Source organism: Pseudorasbora parva, chromosome 4 (genome assembly GCF_024679245.1).
Source record: "Pseudorasbora parva isolate DD20220531a chromosome 4, ASM2467924v1, whole genome shotgun sequence".
Lineage (NCBI taxonomy): Eukaryota > Metazoa > Chordata > Actinopteri > Cypriniformes > Gobionidae > Pseudorasbora > Pseudorasbora parva.
In genome coordinates this window covers 36153432-36169536 of record NC_090175.1, presented here as the reverse complement: position 1 = coordinate 36169536, position 16105 = coordinate 36153432, and the positions used below count along the sequence as shown (strand labels likewise).

Below are 16105 nucleotides of genomic sequence, written 5' to 3'. Positions count from 1 at the left end.
TCCAATCAAAGGCATGCTGATGCAGTATCAGTTACTGCAAATAAAGCAGTATTTATTTACTAACATTGCTTTATTTGCACTAATAGATTCAGAATTCCAAAGAATAAGTACTTGTAATTATATAATTATAATATACAGGTCCTTCTCAAAAAATTAGCATATTGTGATAAAGTTCATTATTTTCCATAATGTAATGATAAAAATTTAACTTTCATATATTTTAGATTCATTCCACACCAACTGAAATATTTCAGGTCTTTTATTGTTTTAATACTGATGATTTTGGCATACAGCTCATGAAAACCCAAAATTCTCAAAAATCTAAAAAAATTAGCATATCATGAAAAGTTATCTAAACGAGCTATTAACCTAATCATCTGAATCCACTAATTAACTCTAAACACCTGCAAAAGATTCCTGAGGCTTTTAAAAACTCCCAGCCTGGTTCATTACTCAAAACCGCAATCATGGGAATCAATTCAATTTAATGAGTGAGTTAGGTCAAAAGTAGGGCTGTACTAGAATAATCGAATATTCGAATATTCGTTCGGTGAGGTGGCATTCGATTTTCAGTTTTGAGATTCGAATATTCTTTTTTTTTTCAACACGTGACTTCCGTCGCGGACTCATTCTCACTCATGCTTGAAATAATAAGAAATAAATAAAATGCACCGCAACATGCTTTCAATAAAAGCATCGCGCATTTTAAATATTTAAATTAACAAAAAGTCAGAATAAGACAAAATAAATCCCTTATATAGAATAAAACTAATTGTAATAGATATTACATTTTGTGTCATTTTAAAAACAATTAATTTATTCTTATTCAACTGTTTATAAGCATGCTACCGTGTTCTTTATTTATTACAGTTCGTTGAAATCACTGTGTGTTACTAATTTAATTTCTGTTTTGGGATTCATTTGTTTTAAAGAAAGGTTCGTTATTAATACCTTATTAAAGTTCTTGCTCTCAACAGACTTTGTGTTTTGTATCACTTGTGCACTGTCCGTTTTCGGAGCATAATCCTGCCCGTGTAATGCGTACCGGAAACTGTTTTATTTAAAAGATTATTAAATGTTTATTAATATTTAAAGAATGTGTGCCACCTGATCATATTGCACCAAATGCAACACTGCACTCCACTGGGTCTGCCGCAACACATTTACGATGCCGAAGAGTGAAACGTGAAGTCATGAAAGATGATACAAATGCAAACCGACTATTATTATATATTTAGCCCCACCCACCGAAGCTTCGAATATTCGATATTGATTGCCACCTAAGCTTCGAAGCTCAAAAAATGGCATTCGAAACAGCCCTAGTCAAAAGTGATCTGAAAGTAATCAAAAAGTAATCTGACTATATATACCTAAAATGTGTATTAGTAAATACATTTTTTGTCATGAAATTTGGGATTAGTAACAGAGCACAATTTGTAAGTAGTCTACCCAACACTGTTTATTTGTTTGGTGCCTATCTAGTTAATAGTGCATATAGAAAAAAGCATGAAGTGATGTTATTTACAGTAATGAAAACAAATCAAAACACTGTGTCACAGTCTGTGTCTTTAGTTTAATTTTCATGGACTTTCAGTTTGTTTGTCTTAAGTCACATGTTTACTTTGTTCTAGTCTCCCACCATTAATCTGTGCAAACCAGTAAACTGACAATGCAAGTGAACTACGTTTATTAATAAACCGGGTTATTTACTTAGCATGACGTCATAAATAATAATGTTTGTATCTGACTCTGATTTTTCAAATGTTATGTCAGTTGGGATGTTAAATAAAGCATGCACTATGTCATCGGGAAATTTATGGCTCATATTATTCCTCATGCAGTTCCAGATGCAGCATTTTGACTGAACCTACTTCTGCTGCATGAGATGAGAAAAACATCTTTACAATTTTCTGGCTCTTAAAAGGGTCAAAACGTTAGCTCGCTCTGTCTGGATGCATTTAAATCTGCTATAAGTTTGCGTTTTTGTCGACTGTAACACGTGCGCACTCCTGCAGAAAGCAGGTTAATGCATTTACATGCAGTGCGAAATCAGCGTAAGAGGCAAAAAATGACCAGTCCCGACCGGTTTATTCTTACGCCGTTTATGACCTTACTCCGATAAAAGAAAACAGGTTACTGTGTTTACATGACCATGTTCATTGTCGGCTTATTAGGCATAATCCGCTTAAGAACTTGCATGTAAAGTGACATTGAACTAACAGTGATTTGTAGTTGATAAGCACAAGATCAGGTGTATTTCTGCAGAACACTTGTGGGTGTTTCCCAATCAGTGGGGCGTTTTCAAACCACAATCAGCATTATAATCGCTTTCCCTGATTTGCTCTAATCCACTGGGGGCTTGGTTTAGGATTGGCCTCATGAGTTTAGCAAGTCTGTTGAAAAATGGTTAAAAAACATTTATTGTAGTTTAAAATTGGCCACTGTTTGGTAAAATACATTTTGGTTTGGCATGTGTACTTCTCAGTAGTTTAATAGATGCTTCTTCATTAGAAAAAACACAGGTGCATCCTAGTTTATTGAACCACCTGACATACATGACTTCTCTTGTGCAATTTCAAACAATGCTCCATCTACTTTATTATTTCCCTGTTCCTTTATTTTGTGTGCTTTTTATTTGCATTTGATTTGTATTGTTAGTGATTGTGAGAAATATTTGACTAGATTCTTAAAAAATGCATCTTCCTTTATTAATGTTTATTGGGTAATTCCTGAATATATTTCTAACATCATTTAAGAGATTTCTTGAAGTGCAAGAGACATGACCATGAGCAGGAATGTCACACTGCACACACATCCCATGTCTTAATCCATCAGTGCTTAGAGAGCACATTTCTCTTTTAGTAGGAGCGAAGGAGGATGAAGATGGACAATACAAAAATGAGAAGCAACACCTGATAATGCTGACATTGATTATACATTGAGTTATTTGTCTACAGCCTCAGCTGACCTGTGTCTTATCTCCTGCTCCCAATTACTAATCAGGTATATATTCATATTCCTGAATCACTTTAAAATTTAGGGAATGTAACTGATCCATTCAGTATCCACTGAACATCTTGTGTTTTTTGAGAAAGTGACTGACATGCCAGCTGTGAAATCTGCAGCTTTAAAGGAAGTGTATGCAAGATTGTGGCCAAAACTGGTACTGCAGGTGTATCCCAGTACTCTCCCCCTAAAAAACACAACATGTCAACATCAACATCAGTTGAGGGCTGCAACAACAACTTTTAAATGACAATATCCTGGCCAGACTACAGTTGTCAGTGATATAAGTATTTGAAATTAACATGATTTCTTAATGTCTAGTCGACATATCATGGCCATTTAATGATTAATTGAAATACATTTCTTACATACAGTAAATACAATAGTTAAACAATATTTAAACAATCTGCATGCAAAATAAACTACTGTAAAATGTATTTAAATCTCTCAACAGAAAACTTTTTGCAGGTTTTAATAAAATGTTATTTAATAACACTAGTAATAATAAGAATATTTTCAGTAGCGTAGATTTGCTTTACCAACTCAAACATCCTAGGTAATCGTCTGCAAACTTCGACATGCTGGTTGAACCGGTTGAACCAGCTGGTTGGTTCTTTTTTAGTTGGACGCGCTACTTCTGCGTTTGCATCTTTATTCAGTTAGCTCAACCTATCACTTGCTGAGAACCGGCTCAAAAGAAGGATTCTTCTTGGCTTCCATTAAAAGGTTTCTTCAGCGATTTAGCATTAAGCTTTGTATCAGTAGAAACCGGTAATATATTCGAATGATCTTTCTAAGCTTGATTGTGAAAGGTAAGCTTCCATAGGCATGAACTAAAAACGAACCAGACTGGACACGAATGCCGGGCGGCCATGTTTTATTTTCAGTTTTGAATTAGAACCAATTCGGGGACGGGTTATTTGAATCGTGGATTCATTAGCCCATTATTTTTAATGAAAAACACAACAACAAAACAGTACAATGACAAACATTTTGCTTTTAAACCAAATCATGATGAATGAGATCTGACTCCTGCCGATGGTGTGCGCGACGACTCTCGTTCGGCTCATGCTGTATTGAGCAGACACGTTCAGTTTTTAATTGAAATATCTGTTCTCGAACTGAAGTAAATAATTTTATTACCATAAAAATCAAAACAATGGTGGGGTGGTGCCATAGTGGGCAAGTGGTATAACCGGTGGGAGTGGCCTTGATGGGCAGCGAAGTAAGTGCATTCTGGGAGTTGTTGTCTTTCATCCATATGAGCCAAAATTACATTTTCTGGCTTTTCTCAATAAGCTTTTTCATTTTAAAATAATTTCACATTTCTACAACATACATGACCCAATTTAAATACACATTCATCTTCCCAGCTGTGAAGTACCACTTTAACATTGCTCCTATGGGGTGCTCTCATAGACCCAATGGGGTCCCATTAACGTCACAGTCCCAGATACAGACCCAGTGCACACGCCTACCACAGACACAGAGGCAGATCCCACTGCAGACCGAGACACCCAGCCATTACCCACCATGGACATCTAGCCTGAGCGAAAGCCCACGGTGGAGCCAGAGCTAGCTGCCACGTCTGTCCTGGAAGCTAAGCCTGAGGTTCCAACTGACCAGGTGTTTGAGCCTGCTGTTAATTCCATGCTGGTGGGAATATTTGTGGTAATACATGAGGAGGTAAGCTGTATCAACTGGGAGTGAGATGTAGTGATGCCCACTCTGCCCACCCAAGAACCTTCTGTGTCGCTGCTGGTCTCTTCCTTGACAAATGAATGTTCGTCACCACTGTCTTCATCATCACAGCTGGTCCTGCACAGCTCAGAATTTTTGATACCGTCATCGTTCCTGGTCCTTGCCCAGCCCGAGTCCTGTTCATTACATACAGTTAATCATCACCACCAGTCAGGTCCATCACAGAGAGTTTGTTGCTCCACCTCATCCCTCGGAGCAATCGGATCGCCCCCTCGGCTTGGAGCCATGGAACCATCGTCCATTTGGCTCTACGGGCTCCCTTATCCCACTGGCTTCGCCCTAGTCATTCGTCATCCCACCATCACCACGGACTTCCAGGCTGTCTGCTACGCACCATCCCTCCACCCCTATGGCCCCATCTGGCTCCTCCATCCCTCAGGCTTCTCCAGGGTCCTCATTCACACTTGGTCCTTTGGCATCTCTGTTCCACCTTGGCCACTCATTGTCTGGACTTCTGCCATTCTGTCAAGTTATTTGTGTTTAGTTTCATTTTCATGGACTTTTAGGCTATGGTCAGCCTGTCAGTTTGAATTGTTGTGCATATCCGATTGAAATACGAACAGATGTAGCAAGCTGGAAATCTATTTCAGTCACTCTGAATGGATTTTGCGTAGTTTATGTGACTTTTTAGTGAAAAAGGCACTGCAGATACAATGTTGTGTTGCAAAGTGCCGGACAAGCAGAATAACAATAGGCTATCATGAAGACCTGTTTTGAAACTGGTGGAGATGACAGCACAGAAAAAAAAAAACATATAAAGCCTATGATAAAACCGCTCCTCATGACGCATTGTCTTTTTGAAAAATAACATCAGATAATTCCTCTTTAGATAACTTTTTAGAAGTAAGCCCTTCTGAGATATTCTCCTGTACCACATTGAAGCAGCTCACTAATACAATCAGCTAAAAAGGCTCCCCTCTGCCTCCATGCTTTACTGTGGTAGAGATGAATTTATTATTATTTCTCACCAGATTTTTGAAGATGCCACTCTAGATTTCAACTTTCAACTTTCATTAACTTCATTCACTTTGCAAAACTTCCCATATACTGCCAAAAATGCAATCCTTTGTTTTTCTAAAAATGCAATGCCTTTTAAAACATTTGGTTAAACATTGCTGACTAATAATTCCAGAACAATAATTTCCTGACAAATCATTTCTGGGTCCCGGGTCTTTCACATAAAAATCTGTCTAGGCTTTCTTAGACAACCTAGGAAGTCGGGGAAGATCTCATGTTATTTATTTTTATTTTTTAAGTCATTACAAGCTGTTGTGTACAAGCTGTACACATTGACAATAAAAAGCGATTTATACATCAAAATTCTCACATATACCCTGTAGACTCTTTAAATAAGTTAGTTTCACTAAAAAATGATACACTCACCTGAAGGATTATTAGGAACACCTGTTCAATTTCTCATTAATGCAATTATCTAATCAACAATCAGTTGACAGTTGCTTCAATCAATTTAGGGGTGTGGTCCTAATCAAGACAATCTCCTGAACTCCAAACTGAATGTCAGAATGAGAAAGAAAGGTGATTTAAGCAATTTTGAGTGTGGTATGGTTTTTGGTGCCAGACAGGCCAGTCTGAGTATTTCATAATCTGCTCAGCTACTGGGATTTTCACACAAAACCATTTCTAGGGTTTACAAAGAATGGTGTGAAAACGGGAAAAACATCCAGTATGCGGCAGTCCTGAGGGCAAAAATGCCTTCATAGGAAGGTCAAGGTCATAGGAAAATGGGTCGACTGATTCAAGCTGATAGAAGAGCAACTTTGACTGAATTAACCACTCGTTACAACCGAGGTATGAAGCAATGCATTTATGAATCCACAACACGCACAACCTTCAGGCAGATGGGCTACAACAGCAGAAGACCTCACCGGGTACCACTCATTTCCACAACAAATAGGAAAAGAGGCTACAATTTGCATGAGCTCACCAAAATTGGACAGTTCAAAGACTGTTTTCCAAGATGGCGCCTGTCCGTGAACACGTAATGTACTGTCTTTATAAAGTATCTTCTTATTAAACTGTTTGTACACTTACAAAGTTCTCAATGCTTCGGTTTGCATTGTAGGGACCCTCATTATGCTACGGTGTTAGTGTGAGGCTATTTTTAGCCTTGTTAGTGGTATTAACTAGCGATTTAATTTCACTACCCTATGCCCCATAGACTAGCTTTATAAGCTAATCTGCACTGCACCCTTTAACACAATTAGAGGGCAAAAAATACACTTTAAAGTAAGAATTATACACAAATAGAGGCATCTAGTGTGCAACTAGTTAAAAAGGGGGAAGAAAAATTGGCATACAGGGCAGTTGCGTAGATCTCCAATAGTGTTGGCTGCCTGCAGCAGTTCACCAAACATGTCTGAGCGCAATCTGTCGGTCTTCTCCAAGATTTGCTCCACTTGTTGACTGACAAAAGAGCAAAAAGTACAAAGAGCATCATTTCTGATACTGAACCACTCTAATAGACATAGACAGTGCACTAGTGTACTGCAAACCTTGCTGTATTCCACTACATTTAAATTAAACGGTAATCCTTTAGTGCAAACAATGCTGTGTGCTTTAGCTTTCAGCTATCAGTCAGAATTATCTGTTAAGCTATTTCTATCTGTCAGAAGAATTTAACATTTGTCACTCCAAAAGAATGCATGTATGATGGTTATAATGGGTTGATTAGATCCTCACGCTGACTTTATTCATAAAAAGAAATATACAAGATTTGCTATCCGGGAGATTCTTTCACTCACCAGAGGGCCGTGGAGGACACATAGTGCACAAGCTCAGTGAAGGGAAGTGGGTCTGATGATGCTCCACAACTACGACAAACAAACTACAGAGGGAAATGAACTAAGTGAGGTTTTTAAATGTAACAATAAACTTTTTGATTCAAAGACTAACACAGAAAACGCTTAGACATCTGTTATTTTAAGCTGTAACTGAGTAAGTTAGAAAAAACAACATCATAGTACCTGCTCATAGAGAGTCATGGCAAACTTCTGGTGGGTGATGCATGATTTGGAAGTACACATTTCTGTGGATGAGTCAGAAACGAGGTGCAGGTGTATCCTTTCTAGAATGTTCTCCTGTCTCCCAAAGTTTACAAAACAGATGCAAAAAGAAAGCAATAAAAGAAACAATGATCAGTGATGGATCAGTTATTCTTAGTTCTAGGCTAATACTTCATGTTATTTTTAACAATCGTCGTTATTATTAGTGACATCAACCTATCACAAAGTAGGTCAAAACACAAAACAGCTACTTAAAATAAAGCACATTAATAACACCAAATTAAAATTATTCACAGAAGAAAAAAAAAAGGGAACTGTTATATTTGATTGCTCATACAATAAGCAAGTGGACAATTTAAATGTGGACAACATTTAAAACACACACAAAAAAGCGTAGTGGGTAACTTTAATATCCCTTAAACTCTGTTGTGCAACTTTTACAATACAATGTAAACACTGGTAACACTTCATTAGGGAGTGGCATGGTTGCATGTAGGCTACTTACTGTAATAACAGTAAATTATACATAATTACAGGTAACCCTAAACCTGCAAGATTGGTTTATACCACTGCAAACCTTTTTAACCTTTCCACTTTAACTTTAACAGTAGGGATGTAACAATTAACACAACTCTCGATGCGATACGATACGATTCACAATACTAATTTCAAAGTAACATTTTATAATGTTAACAGTAACATTTATAACTCAAAAAAATGTTTTAACAAAATGAGATTTAAGACTAATTAAAAAATACAAGTGTCCTTTTATTACTCAGACAAAATTCTGCATATTTCTTTGTAAAATGTAAATATATATTTTATGTCAAATAATAACAATTGAAATTTTAAAACAAATCCTCAAAAAGTCTATTCAAGGAGATCTTCCAATGGTGTTTTCTTGGGAGGAGGTTGTTTCAGCTTCTTCAATATCATCCTGCACAAAAAAAGACTAGGTAAAATTGAAGTACAACAGTGACAGGTGAATTTTTTAATTATAATTTTTATCATTACACTTGCAAGAAAAAATCCATGTACACATTTAGAGAAAGAGATGGTAAATAAATACAACACCTGGTTCTGCAACAGCAAATTTCTCCTTCAGTCTGTGGAATAAATCCTCGTGCTGGTCTTTCTCTTGATGAGGAAGGACCTGGAATTAGTTTACTACGGCAGAAAACTATGCGTTTGCTATCGCCATGCTTCTGTTTGACGCTGCGTGTACAAAGGTGCGCTCGAGGCCAACTTCCATATGAATTAACCAAAATCATTTGCTTATTTCACTCTTCTTTGTGGCAGTGTGCATGCAACTTGCTTGTTGCTATCGTGCCTGTAAAGTGAGGCTGTTTAAAATGTGTATCGCGATTTGTTTAACATCTCAACCGACTTAAATTTTCACACATTTGTATCGATTTTTAACCAGCTCCGATTGACATTTATTACATCCCTACTTTCCAGAGACATATACTACTTACTAAGTACTGCCATACAATTGTTATAAAATGCCCATTTACATTGGAAACAAGACTTAGTACCTTTGTAAAAAGATGCTAGGCATTAGATCCTTAAATAAGATCAAAAGATGAATAGTACCTCCTGCAGCTAACATTTCAGGTTACGGCTTTAACCATAAGTTCCCTGAGAAGGGGAAGCATGAGACTTGAGACTTTTACATTCAAAGTGGTACTCTACACTCCGTCATGGAGTTGACACTATAGGAAAGCTCCTTGTGAGTCGGTCTCTGAAGCACATGTGCTACATGCTAACCTTGATTGTCTACCAAGGTCAGGTGATGTCACTGCACCAGTTGGGAATAAAGGGCGCCTACAGAGGATGTCATCAACTTCATTTGCCTGAAGCAAATCATACAGGCATGCTGGAAGTATGGCAATGCAACGCAGTGTCTCGTTTCCCTTCTGGGACCTGAGACGTTCCCATTTCGAAGTGGAACTCTACGCTGCATTATAAAGTTGATGCTTTGGGAACGAAATACCCAGAACACTATAACGAACAAACGCCTTCTCACTGTGCTTGTGAACTGCCCAATAAGATAATCTGTAGCCAAAGCATTACCACACAGCTCACCCATGAGATAAATCCTGTCCACAGGACCAGGAGAGGCCTCAGGCCGCATCCAATGATGATGTGGAAATCAAGTTGCTTATTTTCCAATCATTCAAATTTATCACAACCTAACTGTTATAGAAAGAGCAAATTGCTATCACCTCTATACTGCCGGCACCCAGAAATAACAGACAAAAAGGGGAACAATTCGACATATCGCCGCTAACTTAACTTTTACCTACTTGAACTTCTGGACGACCTGAAAATCTTTGTCTTTTTCCTTTGAGCCCCGAGTGGTTAAGCAAAAGATGCCTCTACTTGGCTAACAAAGCAGCAATGGTCGCTCACCTAGTTCCCTGGAAGGCAAGGTCTGAAGCACAGCGGAGCTCCAGGACTTCGTCCTAGGGAAATCCCTCGCCCAAATCAAGGTTCTTCAAAAGGTCAGCTTGAAAAGCCTTCAGCACCGACATGGTGTGCAGGGCTCCGCCAGCCTGGCCCACCCCCAGATATGCTTTGCCCACAAGCCTTGATTTGGCACAGTATTGATGCCAAGGCTGGAGCTTTCCATGAGGATGCCGCACCAGGTACAAGATCGCTCGCAAGCGCATCTTCAACCTGGGGCATCCTCACATGGCCTTGTTCAGCCAGCCCCCTAATGTTAGTGTAACTATTGGCTAGATCATCAGGCTGCCTCAGCAGCCGCGGGACATGATCTGTGGGTTGCAGACATCTGGCTCCCATCTTGAAAAGAGCCAGGTGGGAGCAGAGCTTGATCACTGTGAAGCGGTCACACAGTGTTGAACCCATAGTGTCAACTCCATGATGCCGTCTAGATTTCCACTCCGCAAGGGAAACAGGTATTAACAGATTTTATCTCAACTCAATTGAAATTATACTTTTCTCTCTAAAATTAGACATACAAAACACTCTGCTGCATCATCCATGAGGCCCAGCTGGAAACGCTGCTCATCTTTAAAAGTCTCAGCCAGAGCATGACGCAGGGTGTCTGACGGCAGAGCCCGCTCTCGACTTTGCTGGAACTGACAGAAGATGCTCTGTAAAAAGAAACAGCCAAATAAACCTCAGAAATCAAGTACACACAATTCAGAAGTCCAGTAGTGTTCATTGAGAAAGAGTATTGGAAAGAGTAAAATTCAATCTTTAATCAAAAACATTACTTCCCCTCCCCAAGGTCTGGGCAATAATCCAAATATCTATCAATCCAATGATTCAACAATCCAATCATTTCCCAATGGACAAAATTAAGTCCTGCCTGAAAATTATATTTTTTCATTCGAGAAGTCACTCTGATATAGTATATTACAATTAGGAAGAAAAGAAGATCGCAATTTCCGTTGCAATGCAAACTTTAAAAGGTACCATAAATTTACTACTCACAAGTTGAGACAATTTTAATATTGTTAAATGTTCTTTAGGTAGAAAGCTCACTAGAATTTAAGACAATTGAACCTTCACATGCGCACCTTTAATGCACAGAAAATACAGGCATCGCCTAAGCAGAAATGACCAGATAGGTGTCGTAGGCTCCTCCTGAAGATGTCAAGCTGCCAAAGAACCTGTAAGAAACAGATCTTTAGTTTGTTTATAATCAGCCTGTTATAGTGTACCATGTTCAAGCTTTTTTGCACCCTTAATACTGCTTTAATGGAACCACCAATGCCAATGAAGTACTATTTTTAAAAGTGTTTCCACCATTTCTTATAAATAATTGCTATTTATATCAGCTGCTTATATCAGCAACCCCATTACAGAGAGTATTTTATATTAACTATTTGTTAAATTATACACCTGCACATGTTTTTAAAATAACTTCACTCACCTGCACAGCACTGTTAAGAAAGCAGCTGTTCTGGCCTGGCTCATTAAGAAGACCTTTGGTCAAAGCGAGAGAGATCATACTGCCCGGCTGGTAGGACTTGCCCAGCCCTGTTCCACTCAAGGCACCTGTACCAGCCATGTTGCCTCCAGGCTTTTTAAACAGTTTGACCCATGCCATGAGCTTGGAGCCTGGCCCTCTCCAGCAAACAACCAGAGTCAATTATTGAAGCAACTTGAGGTTGATGCATTTGTTTTGGGCAACATTAGTGCCACAGTCCCTGTACCTGACAGAGAAGGCCAACTTCACAGTGCCCTAAAAAAACAGCAAAATATACTGCACTGGATTTCTTTCGATGTGCAGGATTTGACAGCACACCATTGGGATATAGGGAATCATTCAAAACAATAGATTTTCAATTAATGTGATATTGTGACTTTTAGCCACAAGTTGCAGCACATTGCTTTATCAGTCCAGCAGTTACTATGACAATGACCGCACTCTGTCTCCTCTGTATGTGAGGATTCATCTGCATCCAGGCACACTGGCAATAAGATGATGGATGCAGAGAGAAGAACAAATCCATTACTCTCCTCAGCATTTCCAGCAAAGTCAATGGAGGTCACTGAAGAGGGTCATTCATAAACACTCCTCAGGACAGGCACGGAAGAAAAACACTGGCTATGACAAAGGAAGACCTAAGGAAGAAGGAGAGACACAGAGAAGGGTTGAGGTTGCAGAAGGTAAGTTTTATGGGGGGGGGGGGGATGCTGGACGTTAAATAGAAAGCTACTTCAGATTACTATAGTCATTTTACTGAACTCTAGTGTATTATAATTTAGAGCCACATATTTGGTTTTTAGATCATACTCATTACAGTTACCAACTGCATTTCATGACAAGATGGTTTGTTCTTTTAAAACTCTATGCCACAACACAGTCATCTGAATATTTGAGAGTGTACACAACACACTCTTGTGGTAATTTTACGGTTGGCCAATTTGGTGGGAAATGCCTACAACCTGCTAACGGCCAACTGATGGGTTTGGGGGTGGGGTTTATGGGTGACCCTAATGTATACCAAAACATTAACAGAGATTTGGTTACCCCATGCTCAATAAATCCTAAAACCGTTGCTGACTGGCTTGCCTTTTTACTGGTTGGGATCAGACAGAATATCCAGGCCACGGCCAAACATTTCATTAGACTTTATCTCTGGTATTCACCTCAGTGTTAAGAGGCACAATGACAATGACAAGATAAAATATCAAAACAGCTATTCTAATGGTCTTTAGCAACCTATAAAAAAAGGACTACCGAAAACAAGACAGGCTGCCAAGAACAACACTGAAATATATCTGTAAGCAGCTACTGTAAAGAAGTATGTGGCATGGACTTAGTGATCTCTGTTGATTGTTGAACTAATCCATTGAAAGAGCTTGGTTATTTTGCGTGGTTGAATTTAATCCATAAAAAAAGAATTTTCTATATGTAATTTAATATTTAATAAACATATTTAATGCATCCATGATTCAAAACATTTAAATATATTTCTTTCTGAAAACTGAAAAAATTAAACTACTATTAATCCATTTTAATGGTGGAATTACATTTTACTGCAAAGTTACAGTAAAACAAATCTAAAGACAAAATATATAAAATGAGCAATATACAGCTTTCCTTTCACAAAATGTTGCTTAACACATTCAAAGCAAAAGTATTACATATTCAGTGCTGTATTTGCAACACAAAATCATTTTTACAGTTGCCTACAGTGCATGAGATGTTGCAGTTCTGAGTTGTGGTTTCTTTAGAAAAACTGAGATCTAAACAGCTCTAAAAACTGTTAAATTAAATACTTATAACTTTGTGCTCGTCCTTGGAAGTAGGATATAACATTGAAATGACAAAGACATGATTATTTCATTAAGATATGACACTTTGTTTCTAATATGCAATACAAAATATTCTATATAATTTTTTTTTTTTTTTTAGTAATCAACTCTCATCTGCAGTATTACAAACATTTACTGTGATGCAGAGGCCCTGCTTGTACTTCTGCAGCTCTCAAACTCATTATACATGATGAGATATTATATTTGTTATTATTAAAGTGACTAAAGTTTATTATAGTACTTTGAACCCCAATAATCCATGGCAGTATTGCATTCAGACTTTTTAGTTGGCATTAAGAAGTTTAGCTGTATCATGATGTCTAAGACTGATGATTGTGTAAGGAAATCTGACTGGTTTTTAGTGCTAAGGGGCAATCCTCTACCCAGAGCCTCTATGATCAGGCTAAAGATAAATGTAGAACTTGTTGCCGCAGTGTCGCAGTATATTACTGTAAATGCTGGACCATTGCCATGGCTACCGCATGAAGATGATGGGCTGTAGGCAGCTGCAGCACTAATGCTGAATGTCAGCCTCTTCATACTAAAAACACAGGATTTCTAACAGTATGTAATTAAGATTACAACAAACAATGAAGGGTTTTCTGGAGAATTTGAGTGGTTCTCACAAGAACTTCAATATTCACTCTAAAGTATATAATAGGCTGCTCTGGAGTTGACCAGCATAACTGCCCGGTCTTATAAATTGCATTTGGAGCTATTCATCATGAAACAATTATAGTGCATAGTACATAGAACAATTCTAAACAGTAAAAACAGTGACAGAACTGTTGGGGGGGGGGGGTCACCAAGATCTGGTTGTCTGTGTGAGCACTTTTGTCATTTAAAAGCCCATTAAAACGCTGCAGAATGTCATTCACTTTGTTTCAACCTAGTAATTATGAAACAGAATCCATAACTATGTTGTCTTGTAAAAGTATATGCATAACATGTGATAAACAAAGCAGAAATGCGATGAGCATGCCGTTACACCTGTTACTGCGCATGCGCATCAGGTGACCTGCTCTATGCAGCATTTCTGGGCATTAGAACGCGCCTATGATGCCTCAAAATGTTGTTCATGTAGGCAGCTAGCTACGTTTCGAAACACAGTCGTTAATAAACAAGCATAACTCACCTACGCGTGTCCAGTAAATTGGTATTCAAATCCTGCTTTTAGAAGCGTGTATCCATATGCATAAGGAGCTGAGTTCATTGTGCGCGTCCTGCTCAAGTTACTTACTGTCGAAATCCTTCATTGCTCAAAATGTCATAAAGCGCAGGTCAAAATCCATATGGTCAAAGATCCGCTTACAGGCCTAAATACAATAACACCGCAGCGCTGTGTCCATGTTCATGCATTCCTGCTCCTCCACACTCATCCACATGAGGGTTTATCCGATCAGGTCCTGAGCTGGAGATTATTCTGATGGATGTGGAGTTAGACGCGCTGGCTCCGCCCCACATATACCGCTACACTATTTACTGTCATTCCGCAGGAATAACCCGCGTGTTTGGAGGGCGTGGATTCAGTCATATTCTCACGAGACCAAGCAAAACAACCAATGTGACATATAGATTTTTGTACAGTGAACCAATTCTACCCGAAACTGGGGCAAAGTACCGCACAAAATCATATGACTCAAAAGATAATAAAATATTTCGTTGTTTTGTTAAACATATGTAAGATGTTGATCTTATTTATGTGTTTTTTTAATCTCACACTGAACAGTGACCATACACAGACAGATTATGTTTGCCTTGTCCTTTTTGTGTTTTGAAAGAGAGCGCAGTACGCGTAGTTATAGTGTCTCATCTTAGTCTAAATTATCTATATTTTGCTGAATATAATTAGCATTTGTTAGTCACTGTTGTGTGAATAATGAGGTGAAACAAGGCTGCAGGCAAGAACTGAACAGATCACAAGAATAAGCAGTGGCTATATGTTTTCATATGGAATATTTCAGTTATGTTTGTGATTATTTAACAGTATTTATAATGTGAAATAGTTAATGTTTTTTTTTTCAATGCACGTTTTTATTAAGGGCTGGAAGGAAGCATTTGCTGACTGGAAGTATTTGTGTTTACTGTAACTGTAGCACATAAGGAGTGTCAAATTCAAGGCTACTTATGACTCCTGTAAATATAGCCAGTGTCAGAGGATATGTCTGTGAGCTATGTCTCAGGGTTACTGAGACAGATTCTTCCAGAGACTGATTTGGATGATGATGATGGTAATTTAGTACGCTGAACAGAAAATACCACACAGATAATTATTTATTTTATAAATAATTAGGCCTATAATAATAATAATAATAATAATAATAATAATAATAATAATAATAATAATAGTAATAATAATAATAATAATAATAATAATAATAATAATAATAATTGTTATTATTATTAGTATTATTAATAGGCCTATTGCTTTTATTATTATTATAGCTGTTGTTGTTGTTATTGCTGTTGTTATTGACAATGTTATGTGTGTGTGTGTGTGTGTGTGTGTGTGTGTGTGT

At 37.9% G+C, this 16105-nt stretch overlaps 1 protein-coding gene across 2 annotated transcripts in view; it reads right to left on the bottom strand.

The window, feature by feature from the left end:
• Positions 1–15061, bottom strand: part of usp53b (ubiquitin specific peptidase 53b) — a 51313-nt gene extending 36252 nt beyond the window's left edge. Inside the window, exons 1-7 of one of the 2 annotated variants that reach the window (XM_067441643.1) lie at positions 14722–15061; positions 11695–12389; positions 11339–11431; positions 10775–10909; positions 7752–7865; positions 7530–7612; positions 7086–7191 (exon numbers count right to left, since the gene is read on the bottom strand). In XM_067441643.1, the coding sequence (XP_067297744.1) occupies positions 7086–7191; positions 7530–7612; positions 7752–7865; positions 10775–10909; positions 11339–11431; positions 11695–11871 (708 nt within the window). In that variant the 5' untranslated portion in view covers positions 11872–12389; positions 14722–15061. The remainder of the gene's footprint in view (positions 1–7085; positions 7192–7529; positions 7613–7751; positions 7866–10774; positions 10910–11338; positions 11432–11694; positions 12390–14721) is intronic. The other variant, XM_067441642.1, reaches the window with a different exon arrangement.
• Between the last annotated feature and the right edge of the window lie 1044 nt (positions 15062–16105).